Source organism: Zalophus californianus, chromosome 6, assembly GCF_009762305.2.
Source record: "Zalophus californianus isolate mZalCal1 chromosome 6, mZalCal1.pri.v2, whole genome shotgun sequence".
Lineage (NCBI taxonomy): Eukaryota > Metazoa > Chordata > Mammalia > Carnivora > Otariidae > Zalophus > Zalophus californianus.
The window spans coordinates 139349850-139373010 of record NC_045600.1 but is presented as its reverse complement, the minus strand read 5'-3'; the positions used below and the strand labels follow the sequence as shown (position 1 = coordinate 139373010).

Below are 23161 nucleotides of genomic sequence, written 5' to 3'. Positions count from 1 at the left end.
TGCCATATGGCTGGGGACGACCGGAGTGATTCCTTTCCACATGGCAAGCCACGTGGCTGCTCGGTTCTGGGACGGATTGGCACCTGGAGAGAGGACAGTGCCCTTTGGAGAACTTACGGTTCTGCTTCTCCACCTGTTGGCGGCTCCTGTCCACTGAGGACCCCAGTCAGTGCCTGGCTTGTACAGATGGTTGAGAGCTGCCATCTGTGGCTCTTAAGCCCTTGAAATGTGGCCAGGCCCAATGGAGATGTGTTGTGAGTGTAAAGTACACGTGGATTTCAAAGATGGAGCACGCACAAGAACATGAATTATCTCGTTAGCATTTGTCAGATTGAGCACATAAATGGATGACACTTTATATTTACTGAATTAAGTATAACGTATGAATACAACAACTTTCATCTCTTTCTTTTCACTTTTCAAAATGTGACCACTAGAAAATTTGCATTAGAATGACATGGGTGGAACTGGAGGGTGTTATGCTGACTGAAATAAGTCAATCAGAGAAAGACATGTATCATATGATCTCACTGATATGAGGAATTCTTTTTTTTATTATTATTATGCTATGTTAATCACCATACATTACATCATTAGTTTTTGATGTAGTGTTCCATGATTCATTGTTTGTGTGTAACACCCAGTGCTCCATGCAGAACGTGCCCTCTTTAATACCCATCACCAGGCTAACCCATCCCCCCACCCCCCTCCCCTCGAGAACCCTCAGTTTGTTTCTCAGAGTCCATCGTCTCTCATGGTTCATCTCCCCCTCCGGTTTCTCCCCTTTTATTCTTCCCCTCCTGTATTTTCTTCTTCTTCTTCTTCTTTTTTTTTTTTTAACATATAATGTATTACTTGTTTCAGAGGTACAGGTCTGTGATTTAACAGTCTTACACAATTCACTGCACTCACCATAGCACATACCCTCCCCAGTGTCTATCACCCAGCCACCCCATCCCTCCCAACCCCCACCACCCTAGCAACCCTCAGTTTAATTCCTGAGATTAAGAGTTCCTCATATCAGTGAGGTCATATGATACATGTCTTTCTCTGATTGACTTATTTCACTCAGCATAATACCCTCCAGTTCCATCCACGTCATTGCAAATGGCAAGATCTCATTCCTTTTGATGGCTGCATAATATTCCATTATATATATATATATACACATATACCCATCTTCTTTATCCATTCATCTGTCGATGGGCATCTTGGCTCTTTCCACAGTTTGGCTATTGTGGACATTGCTGCTATAAACATCGGGGTGCATGTACCCCTTCAGATCCTTACATTTGTATCTTTGGGGTAAATACCCAGTAGTGCAATTGCTGGATCGTATGGTAGCTCTATTTTCAACTGTTTGAGGAACCTCCATACTGTTTTCCAGAGTGGTTGCACCAGCTTGCATTCCCACCAACCGTGTAGGAGGGTTCCCCTTTCTCCGCATCCCCGCCAACATCTGTCATTTCCTGACTTGTTAATTTTAGTCATTCTGACTGGTGTGAGGTGGGATCTCATTGAGGTTTTGATTTGGATTTCCCTGATGATGAGCAATGTTGAACACTTTTTCATGTGTCTGTTGGCCATTTGGATTTCTTCTTTGCAGAAATGTCTGTTCATGTCGTCTGCCCATTTCTTCATTGGATCATTTGTTCTTTGGCTGTTGAGTTTAATAAGTTCTTTATAGATTTTGGATACTAGCCCTTTATCTGATATGTCATTTGCAAATATTTTCTCCCATTCTGTCGGTTGTCTTTTGGTTTTGTTGATTGTTCCTTTTGCTGTGCAAAAGCTTTTTATCTTGGTGAAGTCCCAATAATTCATTTTTGCCCTTGCTTCCCTTGTCTTTGGCGATGTTTCTAGGAAGAAGTTGCTGTGGCTGAGGTCGAAGAGGTTGCTGCCTGTGTTCTCCTTTAGGATGTTGATGGACTCCTGTCTCACGTTTAGATCTTTCAACCATTTGGAGTCTATTTTTGTGTGTGGTGTAAGGAAATGGTCCAGTTTCATTCTTCTGCATGTGGCTGTCCAATTGTCCCAACACCATTTGTTGAAGAGACTGTCTTTTTTCCATTGGACATTCTTTCCTGCTTTGTCAAAGATGAGTTGACCATAGAGTTGAGGGTCCATTTCTGGGCTCTCAATTCTGTTCCATTGATCTATGTATCTGTTTTTGTGCCAGTACCATACTGTCTTGATGATGACAGCTTTGTGATAGAGCTGGAAGTCCAGAATTTGATGCCACCAGCTTTGCTTTTCTTTTTCAACATTCCTCTGGCTATTCGGGGTCTCTTCTGGTTCCATACAAATTTTAGGATTATTTGTTCCATTTCTTTGAAAAAAGTGGATGGTATTTTGACGGGGATTGCACTGAATCTGTAGATTGCTCTAGGTAGCATTGACATCTTCACAATATTTGTTCTTCCAAACCATGAGCACGGAACGTTTTTCCATTTCTTTGTATCTTCCTCAATTTCTTTCATGAGTATTTTATAGTTTTCTGAGTGCAGATCCTTTGCCTCTTTGGTTAGATTTATTCCTAGGTATCTTATGGTTTTGGGTGCAATTGTAAATAGGATTGACTCCTTAATTTCTCTTTCTTCTGTCTTGTTGTTGGTGTATAGGAATGCCACTGATTACTTTTTTTTTTAAAGATTTTATTTATTTATTTGAGAGAGAATGAGAGAGAGAGCACATGAGAAGGGGGAGGGTCAGAGGGAGAAGCAGACTCCCTGCTGAGCAGGGAGCCCGATGCAGGACTCAATCCAGGGACTCCGGGATCATGACCTGAGCCAAAGGCAGTCGCTCAACCAACTGAGCCACCCAGGCGCCCAGAATGCCACTGATTTCTGTGTATTGATTGTATATCCTGCCACTTTACTGAATTCCTGTGTGAGTTCTAGCAGTTTTGGGGTGGAGTCTTTTGGGTTTTCCACATAAAGTATCATATCATCTGCAAACAGTCAGAGTTTGACTTCTTCTTTGCTGATTTGGATGCCTTTGATTTCTTTTTGTTGTCTGATTGCTGTGGCTAGGACTTCTAATACTATGTTGAATAGCAGTGGTGATAGTGGACACCCCTGCCGCGTTCCTGACCTTAGGGGGACAGCTCTCAGTTTTTCCCCATTGAGAATGATATTCGCTGTGGGTTTTTCATAGATGGCTTTTATGATATTGAGGTATGTACCCTCTATCCCTCTACTCTGAAGAGTTTTGATCAAGAAAGGATGCTGTACTTTGTCAAATGCTTTTTCTGCATCTATTGAGAGGATCATATGGTTCTTGTTCTTTCTTTTATTAATGTATTGTGTCACGTTGATTGATTTGCGGATGTTGAACCAACCTTGCAGCCCAGGAATAAATCCCACTTGGTCGTGGTGAATAATCCTTTTAATGTACTGTTGGATTCTATCGGCTAGTATTTTGGTGAGAATTTTTGCATCCATGTTCATCAAGGATATTGGTCTGTAATTCTCCTTTTTGATGGGGTCTTCGGTTTTGGGATCAATGTAATGGTGGCCTCATAAAACAAGTTTGGAAGTTTTCCTTCCATTTCTATTTTTTGGAACAGTTTCAGGAGAATAGGTATTACTTCTTCTTTAAATGTTTGGTAGAATTCCCCTGGGAAGCCATCTGGCCCTGGGCTTTTGTTTGTTGGGAGATTTTTGATGACCGCTTCAATTTCCTTAGTGGGTATAGGTCTGTTCAGGGTTTCTTTTTCTTCCTGGTTCAGTTTTGGTAGTTGATACATCTCTAGGAATGCATCCATTTCTTCCAGGTTACCTAATTTGCTGGCATATAGTTGCTCATATATGTTCTTACAATTGTTTGTGTTTCTTTGGTGTTGGTTGTGAACTCTCCTCTTTCATTCATGATTTTGTTGAGTTGGGTCATTTCTCTTTTCTTTTTGATAAGTCTGGCCAGGGGTTTATCAATCTTGTTAATTCTTTCAAAGAACCAGCTCCTAGTTTCGTTGATCTGTTCTGCTGTTTTTTTGGTTTCTAGTTCATTGATTTCTGCTCTGATCTTTATTATTTCTCTTGTCCTGCTGGATTTAGGCTTTATTTGCTGTTCTTTCTCCAGCTCCTTTATGTATAGGGTTAGGTTGTGTATTTGAGACCTTTCTTGTTTCTTGAGAAAGGCTTGTATTGCTATATACTTTCCTCTTAGGACTGCCTTTGCTGTATCCCAAAGATTTTGAATAGTTTTATTTTCATTTTGATTGGTTTCCATGAATTTTTTTAATTCTTCTTTAATTTCCTGGTTGACCCATTCATTCTTTAGTAGGATGCTCTTTTGCCTCCATGTATTTGAGTTCTTTCCGACTTTCCTCTTATGATTGAGTTCTAGTTTCAAAGCACTGTGGTCTGAAAATATGCAGGGAATGATCCCAATCTTTTGGTACCAGTTGAGTCCTGATTTGTGACCTAGGATGTGATCAAGTCTGGAGAATGTTCCATGGGCACTGGAGAAGAATGTGTATTCTGTTGCTTTGGGATGGAATGTTCTGAATATATCTGTGAAGTCCATTTGTTCCTGTGTGTCATTTAAAGTCTTTATTTCCTTGTTGATCTTTTGTTCAGATGATCTGTCCATTTCAGTCAGGGGGGTGTTAAAGTCCTCCACTATTATTATATTGTTGTCGATGTGTTTCTTTGCTTTTGTTATTAATTGCCTCATATAATTGGCTGCTCCCATGTTCGGGGCATAGATATTTACAATTGTTAGATCTTCTTGTTGGGTAGACCCTTTAAGTAGGATATAGTGTCCTTCCAATATGAGGAATTCTTAATCTCAGGAAACAAACTGAGGTCTACTAGGGTGGTGGGGGTGGGAGGGATTGGGGTAGCTGGGCAGTGGACATTGGGGAGGGTGTGGGCTAGGGGGAGCACTGTGAATTGTGTCAGACTGTTGAATCACAGACCTGTACCTCTGAAACAAATAATACATTATATTTTTAAAAAACAAGAAGATAGTAGGAAGGGAAAAATGAAGGGGGGAAATTGGAGGGGGAGATGAACTGTCAGAGATTATGGACTCTGAGAAACAAAGTGAGGTTTCTAGAGGGGAGGGGGGTGGGGGGTTGGGTTAGCCTAGTGTGAGTATTAAAGAGGGCATGTTCTGCCTGGAGCACTGAGTGTTATACACAAACAATGAATCATAGAACACTACCTCAAAAACTAATGATGTAATGTATGGTGATTAACATAACATAATAAAATTTAAAAGAAAATTTGCATTAGCAAATATGGCTCCCATTATATTTTCATGGGTGAATGCTGGCACACTTTTTATGGAAAGTTCCACATACTAAGTAGTTTCTGTCTTCTGTGATAGCTACTCAACCCTGTGGCTCTAATGCAGGCTCCAAGGGTGTATGAGTTTTCTGTTGCTGCTGTAACAAATTACCCTAAACATTGCGGCTTACAAATACAAAAGTCTTGTCTTATACTGTGTAGCTTAGAACCAGTATGGTCCTCGCTGGGCTAAAAATCCAGGTGTCTGCTGGGCTGGGGTCCCTTCTGGAGGCTCTAGGGGAGAATTTGTTTCATTGCCTTTTCCAGCTTCTAGAGGCCGTGCACAGTCCTTGGCCTGTAGTGCCTTCCTCCTTCTTCAGAGCCAGCCCATCTCAGGTCTTTTCCTTTCTTCCCTAGTCACCTCTCTCTCTGACCTCTGTGTCCCCACCCCTTTCCACTTCTGAGGATGCTTGTGATTACCCTGGGGCCAGGGGATAATTAAGGATAATTTTCTCATCTCAAGGTCCACAGTCTTAATTTCATCCACAGGGTCTCTTTCGTCACGGAAGTTGATCTATTCACAGATTCTGGGGCTTAGGATGTGGACCTCTTTGGAGGACCATTATTCCACCTCAAACATGGGCCCAGACAACACATACATGAAGGGGTGTGGCTGTATTCCAAAAATCTATTTACAAAAACAGAGTGCTAGCCTGCAGACGATAGCTTGCTCACCCTGGCCCTCCATGATGAATGATTCTGCACCCAATTTCCAATGCATGGGTTTTTTTTTTCCCCACACCACCAAGCAATTCTGGGACACCAGCTGGGTGTCCTACAATTCAACTCAGTTCTGCAACCATCTACCCAGAAACAGCATCTGAGCCCACTTCAGATGCCAGTCCCAAATCCAGATTCTTCCTGGTGCTTCTGACAACCTGTCTGTAAATCAGAGGTTCCCATGACCCCCTCCTTGGGTTCAATTAATTTGCTAGAGTGGCTCACAGAACTCAGGAAACTAATTTACTCACCGGATTACTGGTTTATTACAAAGGATATTAAAGAGTACAAATCAACAGCCGGATGAAGAGATATGTAAGGCCAGGTCTTGAACAAAGGAGCTTTCGTCCTTGTGGAGTTTGGTGTCTGGCCTGGTGGCACGTGGAAGTGTTCTGGTTCACCAACCCCAGACCCCCTTTTTTATGGGTTTTTTATGGGGTCTTTATTACATAGGCCTGTTTGACTCTATCATTGGCCACCGGTGATTGATTCAACCTCCACTGTCTTGCCCATCTCCAGAAATCGGGGTGGGACTGAAAGTTCTAATCCTTTATCCATGGTTGGTTTCCCTGGCAACCAGCCCCCATCTTCAGGGGCTTTCCAAAAGTCACCTCATTCTCTGAGGCAATCTCAGGAGCTGAGGACAAGAGATCGAATATTATAACAAAAGATGCTCTCGTTGCTCTTACTGCTCAAGAAATTGCGAGGGTTTTGGCAGCTGTGAGCCAAGAACCCTGGACCAAGAACAAATACCTATTTCTTAACCACAACCATCATTTCTGTATGTTGGGTGGGGTGATATTTTTTGCTAGATGCTCGATGGAGAAGGTTCTGTGGTCCAATAAGGTTGAGACTCAGTAGATCAGATCCTTCTCTTCATAAAGGCTCTGAGAAGTTCTGTAGTAAATAAGCCTATTTAATTGGTTTAAAACCACATTTTTCAAGCAACATGAATTTTTTTCCCCTCATAATATCCATTAACATACTGCAGATCTCAGATTCCCGGGAACATTCTCTGGGAAACCCTGGTTCAGCCCAGCACAGGGCCTTGTAGAAAAGCTGCCTCCAGTCTCCTGATCTAAGGTCAAGACACCAGTCACGTCACTTGAGATTTGATTAGAGAAAGCATTTTGGCTTCATTAAAGTTCACTAAATGAGCCATCCAGTGTAATTTAGCTGAATAAAAATGGCTCAAATGGCTTTAACCCCCACCCCCTTTTACAGCAATTTAATTGAGGGAAAAGCAAATATATCAATGATGTAGAAAAATATTTCTTGGTCTTCAAGAGGAACATTGGGTGGCAGGCCCTGCTTCCTTGTCACAGGCACTGTTTTTTAAGAGGTTGGCTTGTTGAGCCTCCTTGGTGGCTGCCAGCAGGCCTTGGGGATGAGATTGCATGGTGCTTCCTTCCTTCCCATCCGTTCATCCTAAGGAGGTTGGTGGCAGCCACCTTCACGGTTCCTCAGGGTGGGCTGCAGTCACCTCTGGTGTGGGGCCGACTATGTACAAAGTTACAAGGTCAAGGTTAATGAAGAAGACATGCCCTGGGTCCTGGAGAAGTGGGCAGTAGACTGACAGCCTCCTCCTCCTCTGGTATCAGTTGGTTCCTTTTCAGCAAACTCTGTGTGGGGTTGGTGTTGCCTGGGGTGGGGGTGGGGGTTCTCCTTTCTTGACCTTTCCTCCAGATTCTTCAGCAATTTCAAAAGAATCCTGGTACGGGGTGGCAGGGGAGGGAGTTGGCTGTCTCCAAGAAGTCCGAGGAGATGTTTCTTTTATGGGGAAAATGAAAGGAGGACAGACAGATTGCCAAGGGGACGTCAGATGTCATGGAAGGAAGAATTGTACCTTTCTTTGTTTTTTAAGATTTTATTTATTTATTTGAGAGAGAATGAGTGGGGGGAGGGGCAGCAGGGAGCCAGACGACTTGGGGCTCGATCCCAGGACCGAGGTCATGAGATCATGACCTGAGCCGAAGGCTGACACTTAACCTACTGAACCACCCAGGTGCCCCAAGAATTGCCCCTTTCAAAATGCTGCCTTCTTGGTTGAAGAAAATAAGATTTAGGTCACGATGGATGCAGCCAGCAAGCACAGCTCCTGGGAGCCTACAAGATGAGGAGGGACTTGACCTCTGTTCTGGTTAGCGGTGCTTGGTACTCTGAGCCTGTACCATGTTCAGAACAGGGCCTTCTGCAAGCAGTGGAACGGAGCCTCTAGGAGAAGCCACCTTCGTCTTTGGGCTGCAGCTGAACACGCTCCTGATTCTCAGTGTTCTTTTTTTTCCTTTTTCTTTTCTTACTCCAAAGGGTTTATTGAGACAAGTTTCACATCCAAGTCCAGGACAGAGGGGATGGGGCTTATAAAAAGGAACCTGGAAGGGGGCCCGAGGGCTCAGGGTGGAACCCAAAAAAGAGTGTGAAATAAATAGAGGAAGAGGGTGGAGGGCCCAGGAGAGGAGACACAGACTGTCACACGGTGGTGATGATGTTGGGGGGGGGCTCCATTAACATCCCATGTGTTTATACAGGGGAGTTGTGGGGGATCCAGGGCCCCCAGGTCTGGGAAGATGGAAAAGAGGGGTCAGGGGTTCAAAGAGGGAACCTGGCACCTCCTGGCAATCGCTTACACACTCCAGTCCTGAAACATAACCTGCCCACTGGGCCTGCCTCTGCCAATAGAAGAGGAGGCACTTGCAGACGTCAGCCATGCTATACATCCAGGCACTCTACAGAGTCTCCCAGCTTCAGGACCACTTGTGAATGGGGCTTAGCATCCCCTCCTCAAGTTTCAGACCCCAGGGATATGGTGCCTTTGGGGCAACAGAGGAGTTCATCTGGTTGCCTTTTCTTGGCAACAGGGTCCATCTTGAGTGACCCTCTGGTTGGACAGTAGGGTTCCCAGGGTGGAGGGTGACAGCCTCCCCGATCATGGGTTCTATCCTGCTGCAGTTGGTTGTCCCCTTTAGGAAGGTCGTGGGACTGCTTCCCATGCTGAGATGTTTAGCCTGGGAGGACCCGTGTTCACCAAGGCGTTAACGGCAGGAAGGGCCATCCCAGCCCTATCCTTCCTGTGGGTCTGGTTTTGGCCATCTGCACGTCTGGCTCCCTGTTCCCAGAGCACCCAGTAGCTGCATCATCATTGTTCATTACTCTGGGCCCCAGAGTCTGGGCTGCGAGAGAGCCAGCAATGCGGGACAGAATTAATGGGTTGGTTTGGTAGTCTCGGATGAAGGCTACAGGAGCAATGTCACAGAGCTTGATTTTGGGAAAGTGTTTGAAGCCTCATCTCATAAAATCTTGCTCGCCAAATTAATTCCAGGGGTCAGGTGGCTGGGAAACTGGCCATTGACCCAAGCAAAAGTCAGAGATGGGGGATAATGGATCTGTCAGGGAGGAAGCTTCCGGAAGACACTGCTGTGGGGCCCAGAGGCAGGTTGGTTCTTAACTCAACCCTTGAGTCTCATGAGCGGGATAACCAGCCCATCAATTACGGGTGGCAGGTGAATACAGATGAGGCACTAGCTGGGAAGAAAATTAGGAGCAGTGAGTTCTGAGTGGGCGGTGAGTCAGTCAAAGCCCCGCGCCTTAGCGTCCCCATTTTCCTGCACCATGAGTATTTATAAATGCCCGTGAGGGCAGGGTGGCCAGAGGCGTGCCCTGCTTGTCTTGTGCTGGCTGTGTTTGCCTTACTTGTCTTCTGTGTGTATATTTGTCTCTGGGGCTGGAGGCTGTACGCGCTGCGTTCCTCCAGGGACTTGTGTGGCGCGGTGCCGTGGGCTCTGGCAACATACGCCGAGACGCGTGTGCGCGTACCTGGGAGTTTACACGTCTGTGTGTTGGTTGCGAACGTTCCTGGGGGTGTGGCTTGTTGCTTGTTGACAGAGTCTTTGCGTTAAGGCCACTCAGACCCGTCCAGCTCGACCGCGGAGATGATAGTAACACCCGCTCCGTGCGGTTGCCGTATATATTAAACGAGGTCACGAATATAAAAGTGCTGTACACAGTAGCTGGTGCTCAGTAATCAGCCCTTGGTGAGTGGCGGCTGTTGGCTGTGCAGGGAGGCAGGGAGGTGTGAGCACGGGTGAGTAGCCCATTTGCAGGAGGAGTAAGGGCAGGCTTTCCCTCCAATGGAAGAATATGGTCTGTGTGCCTGGAAGGTGGCTGGGGAGGAGAGGAGTTTGTCGTCCTGGACACAGCCCGTGAGTCCTGCAGCGGCCGCTCCATCTGCCCGAAGAGCTGGAGGAATCCAGGGGCCCTTTCTCTGTTGGGTGGGGCTTGGTGGGCGTGGCAGGAAGGAGCCGCAGCCCAGACACCCCCAGGAGAACAGGGCCCACCTCCCGCTTACTGAATGTCCCACGCCCCCTCCCCCCTCCAACTTGTAATGAGGAGATAATGCTATTTCTTATTATTTGCCCAGAATGCCTGTTATTTTCTTTCTTCTAGAATCTAATTTTCTCATGACATTTCTGCCTAATGTAGCAAAACATGACCTTTGTGAAAGGACATTGCTGGCAGCCTGATCCCGGCCTCGGGCTCCCCAGGAACCCCCTGGCACCCACTGCCAGGCTGGTCCTCCCTCGGAGATGGACAGGGTCCCTCCTTGACCAGCATTACTTCTGTTTCCCTGCTTCTCACTGGGGGGGAGGGGGAGAGGGAGAGGGGGCTGCTTCTGAGGGCTCCGCAAATCGGGAGTTCCTGGCTGCTGACTCTCATGGGGTGCTGCTCAGTTTTAGAACTGGGGGTTCTGTTCAAGGAGGTGCTGGAGTGAGGAGGAGACCTCATGGCAGGCGGGCCTATGTGACCTTGCCTGCCATTGCTAGAGTTGTGCATAGACAGTGAGCCGGGAGAACAGAACAGAAGACTTCTACCTGCGTGAAGACTTTACCTTTGCTCACATTTGCTGAAACCTCACAGAGGCTCAGGGTAATGGGGCCTCAAGTGTGGTACCGAGACCCAGTGTCCCTGTCCCTGAGGTTTGAGCTCCAGGTGCGAACCCTAGTGTAAAGCCAGCCACTCGCTGGGCATGTGCACCTGATCCCCGCTCCACCCTCCTGAGCAGGAGGTGGGTCAGGAGGCTGCGCCCCAGTGGTGTCCTTAAGTGGCCACCATACAGGCCTTCCTTTATCACACCTTGCCTTCTGATCAGTGGGGCATGGAGGAAGTTTGCAGGCACAAGACAGACTGGGGGTAGGGATTTTGGGAAGCTGAGCATGTGGACAGGTTAAGGTTTAAGAGCTTTTGGTGATGCTCATGCATTACAGCTCTTCCTTCTGCGGGCAGGAAGCGGGGTACGGGGGTGTCTACCCTAGGCAGCGCTGTGCAGGCTGGAGGACTCTGTACGGAGAGTGCTGGGCACAGGGGGAGTGGAACAGGAAGCCTGGGGACCTCTGCCTGTGGTCCCCTTCCTTTGTCCACCAATCTGCTGCACCCGCAGAAAGGGGGCTGCCTTTCTAACCTAGTCACCAGCTGTCACCAAGGGTGCGGCTGCCTCAGATGCGAAGGGGAAGCCCTGTCCTTTAGGTTGTCCTTGTGTGTGCCATCTGTCCCCGTGAAAGCTGTGCGTGCCGTCTGTGATCCCACCAGCCTGGATGTCCCCCATGACCGCCAGACCCAAGTATCCAGCAGGCTAGTTGATTTCTCTCTCTGGATATCTCAAACAGCATTGCAAGGGGAGGCTCCTGATCTGAACCCCAGATAGGACCCTTTTACAGCCTTCCTGGTCTCATTAAATGATCTGGCTGCTTGCCTGGTTGCTGGCATCTTCCTCCCTCCTCTCTCAGACTCAATCCAATAGGAGGTTCTGGTGGCACTCTCCCCACCGCCCCCCCTTCCTCTTGAATCCACCTGCTTCATTATCTCTAATCCCCTTCCTCAGTACTGCAGCAGCCTCCTAATTGGTCTGCCAGCTTCCAGTCTTGGTCTCTCACTTTAAGAAATGGTGATTAGATTATGTCACTTCCCTACTTAAAGCCATCCAGTGCCTTCTCTTTGCTCCTTAAAATAAAATCCAAGGTCCTCACCATGGCCAGCAAGGTGGTTGTGGCTGTCCCTTCTCCTCCTTACCCCGGACCACTCTCCCCTACCTCCTTGCCCACCGGCCCTCTCTCTGCCTAGCACCCACTGCCCAGAACACCCCAACGCTGGCACTGGCTCATTCTCGCTCTGGCCTCAGCTCGATGCTGCCCTCTTGGAGGGCACCTCTCTAAGCACCTGCATAAAGGAGCTGTCTCCCTCTCCTACATCGGTGATGACATCACTTTGTACCCTTCCTTCTGTTCATGGCAAACTGCAGTTCTCTTGCTTATTCATTTGTAACTTGAATGTAGGTTTCACAGGGACCTTCTCATTTGTCCACCCTTCATTCCCCCAAGTTGCCGGTACTTGGTTCCTCCCCAAGAATCTGCTGTAGAAATCAGCTAAGTAGAGGTGCGCGCGTAAGCGTATGTGCGTGTGTATAAACAAGAGTCTGCGCTTGTGTTTATCACCCGCGGGTTTAATCAACACCAATGCACACATGCTTGTGTGTGTGTGTGGATAGAGTTTGACCTGCATGGCATCCGTACCGCCATCCGATCTCATCAGTGCAGGAGTAGTGTTCCTGCAGGGGGTCACGTTGACTCCAGCCCTGTCTCACTGCTGCCTTGAAGGGCTGTTATCACATCAAAAGTTGTTTGTTGAGCCTGGCAACGTGATCACCATGGGCGTGTTTCTTCTAATACTTGAAAGACTAATGGCTACTCCTTTTCCCTGTACATCCTAATGAAAACAATTAAATAGCCATTAGGAGGAGAACAGAAGTGTGAACAAAAGGCTTATGTCTTGATCGTGGATGGACCTCTTTGCTGGGGGAGGGACTGGGTAGAAGAAATTGTAGGTGACCTGCAGGGTTTTTTCCCACTATTGTGAATGTTAAGAATGCTTGTTGGTAAAAGGGGACGTAGTTTCACTTATGCAAGATGAGTAAGTCCTAGAGATGTACAGTACGGCATAGTGGGTCATTAACGATACTGTATTGTATACCTAAAAATGTGTTAAGAGGTTATATCTTATATTAATGGTTATTCCAAAAATAAAGAGTTGGGGGAGGAAATTTTTTAAGTTGATGGTTAAGTTTATGGCATTGTTTATGGCGACAATTTCATGGGTATACACTTACCTTGAAATTCATCAAAATGTATACATTAAATATGCACAGTTTTTTTTAATGTCCTCGACACCTCAATAATAAAAATGAAGAAGAATGCTTGTTGACTTATGTATCTTGAGAGCTCTGACCCCCTGTGGGAGGGTGGCCTCCAGAAGGTTCCCTGAACCTTTAATTGTGATGAGAGGATGTGGGAAAATGACCAACAATTCTTTTATTTTTGGTTAAACATTTGTAAAATCTCTCCCTTTCCTTTTCTTGAAATCCTTTCCCAACCTGATCTGGGGCCTTGACTCCTGGCAGATACATTGTTAGCAGGGTGGAGCAAGGGAGAAGAACAACAAAGCCAGGCTCCCGTGAAGTAACCAAGCTTCCTACCAAGAGCATTACTTATGCCAGATCTGTCCCTTAATTTCCTCTTTATTTGTCACTCTTGCAGAAACCTGTCGAGTAACCGGCTCACCACACTCTCATGGCAGCTTTTCCAGAGGCTGAGTCTTCGGGAATTGTAAGTTCGGTCTCGAAGGCCATCCAAGTAGTAGAGTGGTGGTAGAGGTTGGGTGGGGAGAAATGTGGGGTGGTGGAGCCACCTAAGGTTGGGCGTGCACTTGAAGGGGCTCCTTGGGTTGGGTGACGCAGAGTGTACCATGTTCAGTGAGAGCAAGGCACCCTCTTTGTTGCTCGATTTTCTGATGCTCTTTCTGGCACATTTCTGAAGAAGACCGGAATCTTATCTCTGAGCAGGACCTAGTTCTGTGATCTGTAGGTAACTAGTAATAATAGTATTTATGTTTATGATACTAAAGAGTACTTCAATTTATAATAAATAACATTCATAATATATGATTTTATAGAGATTATCAGGTGTGCTTTCATTTACATGACTTTAGATTTATCATCATGAAAAAATAGATTTATCATCATGAGCATTATGGGAGAGAGGTGTTACTATATCTCCAATATAAAATGTATTTCTTCATTTTAAGGTAAGGGTTCTGAGCCCCCAAAAGGCACATGAGACACAGCCAGGATTGCATTGTTAGGGACTGGCCGACCTAGGACTTGAACCCAGGCCTCTGACTTCTGATTGCATGTCCTTCCCATCCTCATAATCTTTTGTCAGCCTATTTGGCTTGCGTTTGGGCATCCTGATGGTGGGGGCTGGGAGGCAAGTCCATATATTTATTCAATCTGCCTTGCGGACTGTTTGGCCTTGCTACCTTCCAAGGCTGATCGATGCACCCCTATCCCCTCCAGCCATTGTGTGCAAACCCTTGTTGGATGGATAAGTGAAAATTCCTGACCACTGCTGGAAACAATAAGTCGTGTTGATGTGTGAGTCATCAGGGTCATCTCTGTGCATGAAGGACAGCATGTTATGTTGAGGGAACAAATCAAGGAATAAATTGGAAAGAAATTGAGGCATGGATGAAATTAGGGAGTCAGGGTTCCAGAGACACTGCTCATGTGTTCCCTTTTACTTAGTGACTCAGATCCAAATTCACTGAATGCAGATTGCTTTACTATCTTTACCAAGAGGCAGTAGCCTTGGATCTCTGCCCATGCTGTTGGCCTTTCAACTTGTCTCCCCTCCACCTGGGAAGACCTGAGTTCACGGATGAGTCAAGATCTTAGTTTTTCCCACCCAGCTGGTCAGAGACGGGACTATTTACATCCAGTGACCCAATAGCGCATTACTCTGTGATGGCCTTGTATACCCTACTTATTCTCATGGACCTGAGTGCCCCTGATTCTTTGAAAGGCCATTCTAGGGCTGGGAAGTACGGAGGTGATCTCAACAGTGTTGGAGAGTTTAGGACAGTACTGCTGTGGGTTGTCTTCCTTTCTTAGGATTTTACCCCTCCCTCTGGGCCACTTCTCTGGTGTGGCCACAGTAGATATAGTGGCCACAGTTCTTTAGCCACATAGGGCTGAGATCCTTAGGTACATCGATTAAAAACTACCCGAGCTTGGAAAAAGGTAAATATATACTTATTTGTTTCTACAACACTGAAAACCTAGACGATGTCACAGACATCACAGACAGCTAAGCGTCCGACCATTAGACTTGATGCATTGTATTCATTCCCATCTTTGTAGGTGGAAAAAGCCTTAGCACTAAATGAACAGGACTGCTAAGATCGCTACTAACAACAATTTCTGAGATCTGACTCCATGCCAGGCACTGTGCCAAGCAATCTCTCAAATTATGTACGTTCTTTTATTTAATTCTTGTAATAATTTATCAAGTAGGAATTACTACTATCACTTCACATTCAGGGACACTGAGGTACTTAGCAAGGTTAAGTATCTTGTTTCGGGTTACCCATTAGCCAAGTGGCAGCATATGGACTCAAGGTCTTGACCACTCTGCTTAGCTGTCGCTCACCTTCTTAAAACCTATTTCCCCAATTCAAGGGTCGGGTCTACAATAATTCTCAAAAAGTGCATGATTCTTACATTGCCCTAGATCTGATCAGGGGCTCTGCCATAAAGGAGCTAACTGGGGACTCTCTTTCTTGGGAGTCTCATGTCTGCTTCTCCCGGAATGCCTCCCCCTCCATCTGTAGGCGGCGAGGGACAGCGTCTCTCTGGGGGACCTCTGGGGTCTGCAGTTGGCTGAATTATTGAGAAAACGTTCAGTGCTCCTTCTAAAAAAATCACTGGACGTGAAATCAATGGTGTGCTGCCCTGGTGACCTGTTTCGTGAAGTTTCAGAAACAGTTGTTCTGTGGATATATATTTAAAGAAAATGTCAGATTTATCTCAGAGGATCATGGGATTCTGCATTCATCTTTGCCCAGGATCGATACACCGGTGAGCTAGATGTGACTTATGGAAGAATGAAGACGTTCCCTCCAGTGTGAGTCAGTGTGTGAGCGCTGCCATGTCCCAGAGTATTTTATTTCTCTCATATTGTTAAATAAGAAAAAAATTATATTGGAAAATAAAGAAGCCCCCCCCCCCCCCAAGGAGCACTTGCCCTGGTAGGGGTCTATTTTTTGAGGAAGAATTGAATGTTGAGAGTGGAAAATTTAGCCTTTGGCTGGAGGGGCCTCATGTTGGCTCTTTGCTGTGGCTATGATTAAAATCCAAACAATCCCAGTTCCTGGCAAATGGAAGAGGGGGGTAGTATTTTCTTGTCCGACTTCCTGATTAGTCCACATGGCGCCATCTGCCACGAGCCTTCTAGACTGCCAGGGTCTGCCCAATGGAGCCTGTGGGCTGGGGTGTGGGGATGGGTTGGGTATTTCCGGGAAGAAAGAATCTTGGCCCTGGAGGAGAGAGGCCAGGGGAAGATGGATTTCTGTGCTGTGAATGGCCGGAAGATCACAAAGCCAGAGTGTGAGGCTTTGAGCCACCTTCTGCAGGAATAGAAGGGGCAAGCTAGGGTCTTCAGTGATTTCTCAGCACATTTCATTCTGTTATTGAGGATCTCTGCCTACCCCAACCAGACCCTCCCCACTGGAGGATCCTTGATACAAGAACGGATGCTGTTGGGGTTCTCCATTGGAAGGGCTGAGTATCTATGACCTTCTCAATAGTAGAGATGGAGACAAAAGAGCCGTATATTGAGCACCTATTATGAACAAAGTCCTGTCTCATCTTTGGAGCAACCCCCCACGGGAGGTATCATTATAGCCAGTTTTACGAATGAGGGATTGAGGCTTGGCCAAGTTAAACAACTGGTCCAAGATCACAGAGCTTATCAATGGTAATGGGAATTTGTATTATGATAATTAGCATTACCACCATCCAGGTCTGCTGTTTCCAAAGACCAGTGCTCTTTTCTTAAACAACTCAGCAAACTTCTCCCACCCCCCAATACTTGCTGTCTCCTTCTGGAAACCACTCTCATGTTGGTGGCTTCCCGAGGGGAACCACTGGGGAAAAAAAAAAAAAAAACCCAGACAATTAGCATCTCAGAGCCTTGGCCATGTGCCAGAGGCTTCCCTCACTCATTTCTCACTTCCCTTTGTCAGATGAAGGATAAGGTCTTGGCTGAACACCTGGCCCATTGCCCCTCACCAGTCCAGGCTGTGTTTCTCTTATTGAGAGAACTGGAAGCATCCTTCAGGACTCCCTTTGGAGTACTTAGCACTGTATCAGTGGCATGTGTCTGCAGAAACTTGAGTTGGCATTGCACGGTTGCTCTCAGAGGTTTCTGGTTATATCAAGATGGTTTTTTTTTTTTTTTCTCCCCTTATGGAGAAAACTGGAACTGTCTGTCCAGAAATCAGAGCAGGAATCAAAGAGATTGTCTTAGAGATAAAGAATGAATTAGAAAGAAAAGAAGCTTGGGTTCTGAATCCCATGATGCAATGTAGGCAAAGGCAAGAGGCACCAGAGGATATAAACCCACAACGCAGAAACCTTCCAGAAATACCCTAAGGACCATTAGTGTATCTTAAACAGGCTTCTCTTTATACCCTGCACGCACAGAGCAGACATGATTAAAACAGATTGGAATATTTCATTTTCTTAAAGCAAAGTGATAATTACCTCTGGTATAATTTGCAGATTTAATCGACTTGGTAAAATATTAACTTGGTATCAGGGATGGGTTTGGGCTGATCCTGGCACTTTCTTTTCTCCCAGTCTTGGCTATGACCATTTTCCAAGGCTCTCGGAGAAGTCCCTGAACGATCATGTTAATAATAGTGTTACTATAATAATAATTTCTGGTCTCTTTATAGCCCCTTTCAATTCACAAAGTATGTTATCATGTATTATCACTAATCCTCATATTAACTTTGTTCAGGAGGAAGGTCGAGCGCAATTACCCCCATTTTACAGAAGTTAAAGCAGAACCTTGGGGATAATTAACAAAGATAAGTAACAAAGTTACTGGCCATATTAGTTTCCTAGGGTTGCCTTGACAAATCACGACAAATTTGGAGGCTTCAAACCATAGAAAGTGACTCTCTACTCTTCTGGAGGTCAGAAGGCCAAAACTAAGGTGTCACAGGGCTATTCTCCCTTCAAGAGGCTCTCGGGAAGAATCTTTGCTTATCCTTTCTGGCTTCTGGTGGCCCCTGGTGTCTTTGGCTTGGGTCGACCCCCATCTCTGCCTCTGTCTTCACATGGCCGTGTTCCCCATCTCTGTGTCTTTGGCTTCTCCCCTCCTCTTTCTTATAAGGACACCTGTCATTGGATCTAGGCCCCACCCGAAATCCAGAATGGTCTTGTCCCATGATCATCCCACGATCCTTCACTTGATCACATCCACAGAAGACTCTATTTCTAAGTAAGGTCACATGCGCAGGTCTTGGGGGTGAGGACTTGCCCAGATCTTTCGGGGGAGACACAATTCAGTGCACTCGCTTTGCCCAGCATGATCGCTGGCTCCACTCAAACCTTTTGTTTGTGTACTTCTTCTGCCATTGTGTTGTTTTCTCTGGGAGGCCAGCGGCGATCATCCCTTGGACCTCTGGACAGGCTTCCCTGGTTGACCGTAGATCTACACCCCTTCCCCATTTTCTGTGGCTGGCCCCAGGATTGCCATGACAGCACCAGTGCTGTGGATGGGAGAAGGAAGCCAGAGGATGACCGGAGGGGCACCAGTGTTTTCTACATACACCGCCATGGCCTTGGCCCTGTGGTGAGGCGTCTGTGTGTGCCTGGATGGGGCTGAGTTAATCTGTGGGACGCCCCTAGGGCTCTGCCATTAGGCCCCAGGCCATGCTGGGGCAAGGGCTGGGTGTGGGTTAAGCTCTGCCCTGAAGCAGCTGCTGCTGTATTATTTATGGGGCCTCCTGCATTATTAATGGAGCAGGGAAGCCTTACTTCAGGCTCCTCGACACAGTGCCCGGAGCCCTGGCCGAAAGCCCCTCTTCGAGACACCTGACTTGCTGGAAGAACAGGTGGTATCATGTAGACTGAGGGCTGCCCTTCTCTGCTTCTGGCCCACCTTCCTGAACCCTCTCTCATCAGGATGTGAAGGCTACGGTAGGTCTGCTCAGTGGGATGCCCAGGGCACCCCTGTCTTCAGACTCAGTATGCTTTCTGTTGTGTGTGTGCGTCTTGCCATCTAGGAGGAAAGTCCCAAGGGAGAGGGGAAAAGCTAAGGTTTCTGTGCGGTTTTCTGGAGACTGTGGTTTGGAGGAAGGGCCAGGTCTCGTGGGGCATCCCTTCTGTGGGACCAAGTCCTAGGGAAAAACGATGGAAGGAAACAAAAAGCCGTTAATGGGCTTGTGTCTGGCCGTGTCATCCCACCTGATTCCCCCACCAGCCTCAGCACGCTTTGGCGCTGTCAGCCCCGTGGGGGGCCACCGAGAAGTCGGGGGACATAGCTGTGCAGGGTATTGGGCGAGGCAGGACTCAATAAAGAACATGGTCTTGAAGCAGCCCAGCCCAGCCCCTCACTTGCTAATCTGTTCCCCTGAGGTGGATAATTTGTATTTTTACAACTACTTCATAATGAATGACCACATCTTGTCAAGTGAGCGTGTGGGAAAACCCAGGCTGACCTGGTTCAGTTTGCATATATGCAAGCATCTGGACCCTCAGTATCTTTCCAGTAGGGCTGCCCGGCCTCCCCTCGCCGCCCTGTGATGTGAATGCAAGCACAGATCCACGTCCTCAGGCCTTCCTGTCCTCCACACGCTGGGCAGCCTAGTTTGACCTTCTGCTTTTCCTGAGGGAGCCATCAGCTGCCTCCCCCGCTTACTCCGACGGGAGGGTTCAATGGGGTGGTACGCGGAGGGCATTCCGCATGGTGTTGGGTACACGGTAGGTGCAACGCAAATGTCATTCCATTTTTATTTCTTAGCTCTCCCTTTCTCCTGCCTGCTTGTTTTCTCTCCTCTCTGTCCATTGTCTCAGCCACGGCGCCATCTTGCCTTCCTGCCTGGGGCAGACGCCTCCAAGACTTCTGGGCCTCACGCTTCACCTTCCTCCTCTAGGACCTCATCCTGATTCCTCATACACTGAGCCTCTTCCTTTCCATTGGTTCCTTCTCTTCTGTTTTCAGCTAAAGACACATCTCCCCTCCATTGATTTCCTGTCTCCTGGAGCTTAAAACCTCGGTGTCATCCTCCAGTCTTCCCTTCCGCCTCCAACAAAGCCCCAAATACCACCTTGTCTTCTTTACCATGTTGTTCCATCTTTCCTTCCCTCTCCCCTGCTTTTACCAGTCTCCTCTGGACCTTTATTAACGCGGCAGCAGTTCTCAAGTGGGGGTCCAGGGTTCCGTGGGGTCCCCAAGACCCTACTGGGGAGACCACGAGGTAGAATCTGAGGCATTACTTGGCCTTTTCACTCCCATTCCCCCGAAGGTGTGTAGTGGAGTTTTCCAGAGGCCGCTTGACTTGTGATAACACCGTCACTCTGGTGACGAACGGGACTTTGTGCTGATGTGGTGTTGTGTTTTAAAATTTTCTATTTGAATTCCAAAATGGTAAAGAGAGATAGGTGTAATCTACATACACAAATGCTCTTTGAGGCCCCCAGTAATTTTTAAGAGTAAAAAAGAGTTCTGAGACAAGAAAACCCGACATCAGTGACCTCGAGCCTGCTGGCCTCCACTACCCGTCCGTGAATGAGGGAAGATGCCCCGTCTGGGTGCATGTAGACCCGTGGCAGGCACCTGGTCTGGTCAAGGCGTGCGAGTCAAGGATTTCATCCCCCATTCATCCCTTTGCCTGGGTGCTTTGAGAAATGCACACACTTCATGCACCATACTGTTGGATTACTCTTCTTACAGACCTGTTTCGCTCACATCATTGTGAGCTCCAGGGGCCTCACTGGCTCCCACTGCCCCCTGCACAAATTCCAAGCTTGTTGATGTTTGATGTGGCCGTGAACGTCCTGCACCATCTGGCTTCCGCTCTCCCTTCCAGCTGTATTTCCCAGCGCTCCTCGACATGAACTCTGCCCCGGCGCAGCTTTTCTTTCCTGTTTTCCTATCTCAGCCTCCAGCGTCGCAGTGAACTCTTCCCCTGGTCTCTGCCCAGGAGACGCAGAGCTGGGGGTCGTGCTGAGTCCTCTGCGTCTCTCCTCACACCCAGCAGTGCCTTGCATGGGATAGACAGGGTGGAGAGCGTGTGGGGTCTGGAGTCTAGCAGGCTGAGGCTTGCAGTCCTGCTTTGTTGCACCCCCAGCCCAGGGACTTTGAGCACGTGACTTAACCCCTCCGAACGCACAAGGAGGGTCCCTCCTCTGGACAGGGACAGTGCTGGCTGTCTCCTAGGGTGGCTGTGGGAAGCAGATGCTCCGTGAAAGCTAGGTCTCTTCTCCTTTTCTGAAAGAGTGCAGGGAAAAGCCAGCATACTTTTAGACCGAGGGGGTATCATGCAAAGGTGTTGGCACCTTCTACCTGTGGTGTCCCACTGGCTGGGACACACTGATTCTTCGTCCAGGGCCTCACTTTTTCCTGAAAGCTGATCAGTTCTGATGCATGCCTAACTACTTTGGAATTCCATCCCTTGTCCAGAATATCCTGGGTCTTAGTGCCCCTCCCGCTGGGCACCAACAGATTTGTCTCTTTTCTGGTCCAGCAAGAGAATCACGTTCCTCCTACTGATCCAGGAATTTAGATTTATTGGGTGCCCTTTACTTGAAGAGTCTTATATCAATGAATGCCATTCATTGTCCCCCTAATGGGATAAGCCCATTTAGAAGGGCAGGGACTTGCTCTCAGTCACAAGGAAAGTCAGTGGAGAAGGAAGGCCTTGAACTTGATGCTTTCTCTGTCAGATGCTCTTCTTCACCAAATTGAGTGCTCCTAGAGAACAGAGACTCATTCACCTCCGTATCAACAGCACTCAGCTCATAGCCAGACATGGAACAGGTGCTTAGTAAGGATTTTGTTGAATTTATGAAGAATAAACTGGTCCAAGGATGGGCTTTGAGCAGATCTTGGAAATCGCTAAGCACCTACTCTGCAGGGAGAGTAACTCTTTCCTTCCTCCTGCCCTCCCTCCATTCCCTACTTTTATTCATTCAACAGGTATTTATGTTCAGGCTTAGTTATAGATAATGGCGATATAGCCGTGAACCAAACAGGCAATTTCTCTGAGCTCAATGGAGCTTAATTTTTATTTGAGGAGACAGACAATAAACAAGCAAATAAATTTTTAAAGTGATGCTGGGCAGTGACAAATACTCGAGGGAAGAAAATAGTAGGGCGGGGACTGGGCAGCACTAAAGTAGGGGTTGCTGGTAGCTTACTTAGAGCAGTGGTTGGAGATGGCCATATGATTCTTTAAGAAAATGAGATAGCCAATCTAGCAGGTATATTACGGGTAAGAACTGTGCAGGCAGAAGGGACAACAAGTGCAAAGGCCCTGGGGCAGGAGCAGGCTGGTCATGCTAGTGAACTTGACAGACAGCAAGGTCAGTGTGGCTGAAGCAGAGGAAGGGGGTGTGAGGTAGGAGATGAGGTCAGAGAGGTGATGGAGAGCAGTGCAGAGTCTGTAGGTCTTTGACCTTGACGTTCAGTGAGGTGGGAAGCCACTGGAGGGTTTTGAGAAGAGGAGCATCTTAAGCTGACGTATTTAAGAGGGTCTCATTAAATTAAATGGAGTGGATTTCTTTCTTTTTTTTTTTTAATGAGTGTATGAGTGTAAAAACTAAATGAATTCCTGGACTTAGAAGTATTTTTTCATTTATTTCGAGACCTTGCTAAACCCCTTCTCTCCCTAATCCCTGATGAGCAGGTGGGGCTGTCCCTCCCAGCCATGGGAGGGAGCTGGGCCGTATTTGGTTCAGGAGGTCCCTCCCCCCATCTCCTTGCCCACAGGAGATTGGAGCAGAACTTCTTCAACTGCAGCTGTGACATCCGCTGGATGCAACTGTGGCAGGAGCAGGGGGAAGCCAAGCTCAACAGCCAGCACCTCTACTGTATCAATGCCGACGGCTCCCAACTGCCCCTGTTCCGCATGAATATCAGCCAGTGTGGTGAGTGAGCTGTCTGACCCCAGCAGGCTCCAGGGAGAGATCCCTCAGCTCCTGTGCAGGAGCCTGGGAAGCCAGGGCCTTCTGGTCCCCACCCCTGCACACA

At 47.4% G+C, this 23161-nt stretch overlaps 1 protein-coding gene across 5 annotated transcripts in view; it reads left to right on the top strand.

Moving 5' to 3' along the window:
- The window catches only part of NTRK3 (neurotrophic receptor tyrosine kinase 3), a 410029-nt gene that overhangs the window by 112288 nt on the left and 274580 nt on the right, over positions 1-23161 (top strand). For all 5 annotated transcript variants that reach the window (XM_035727975.1, XM_027570487.2, XM_027570490.2 and 2 more), the window contains 2 exons: positions 13598-13666; positions 22901-23058. In XM_035727975.1, coding sequence (XP_035583868.1) covers positions 13598-13666; positions 22901-23058 — 227 coding nt within the window. The remainder of the gene's footprint in view (positions 1-13597; positions 13667-22900; positions 23059-23161) is intronic.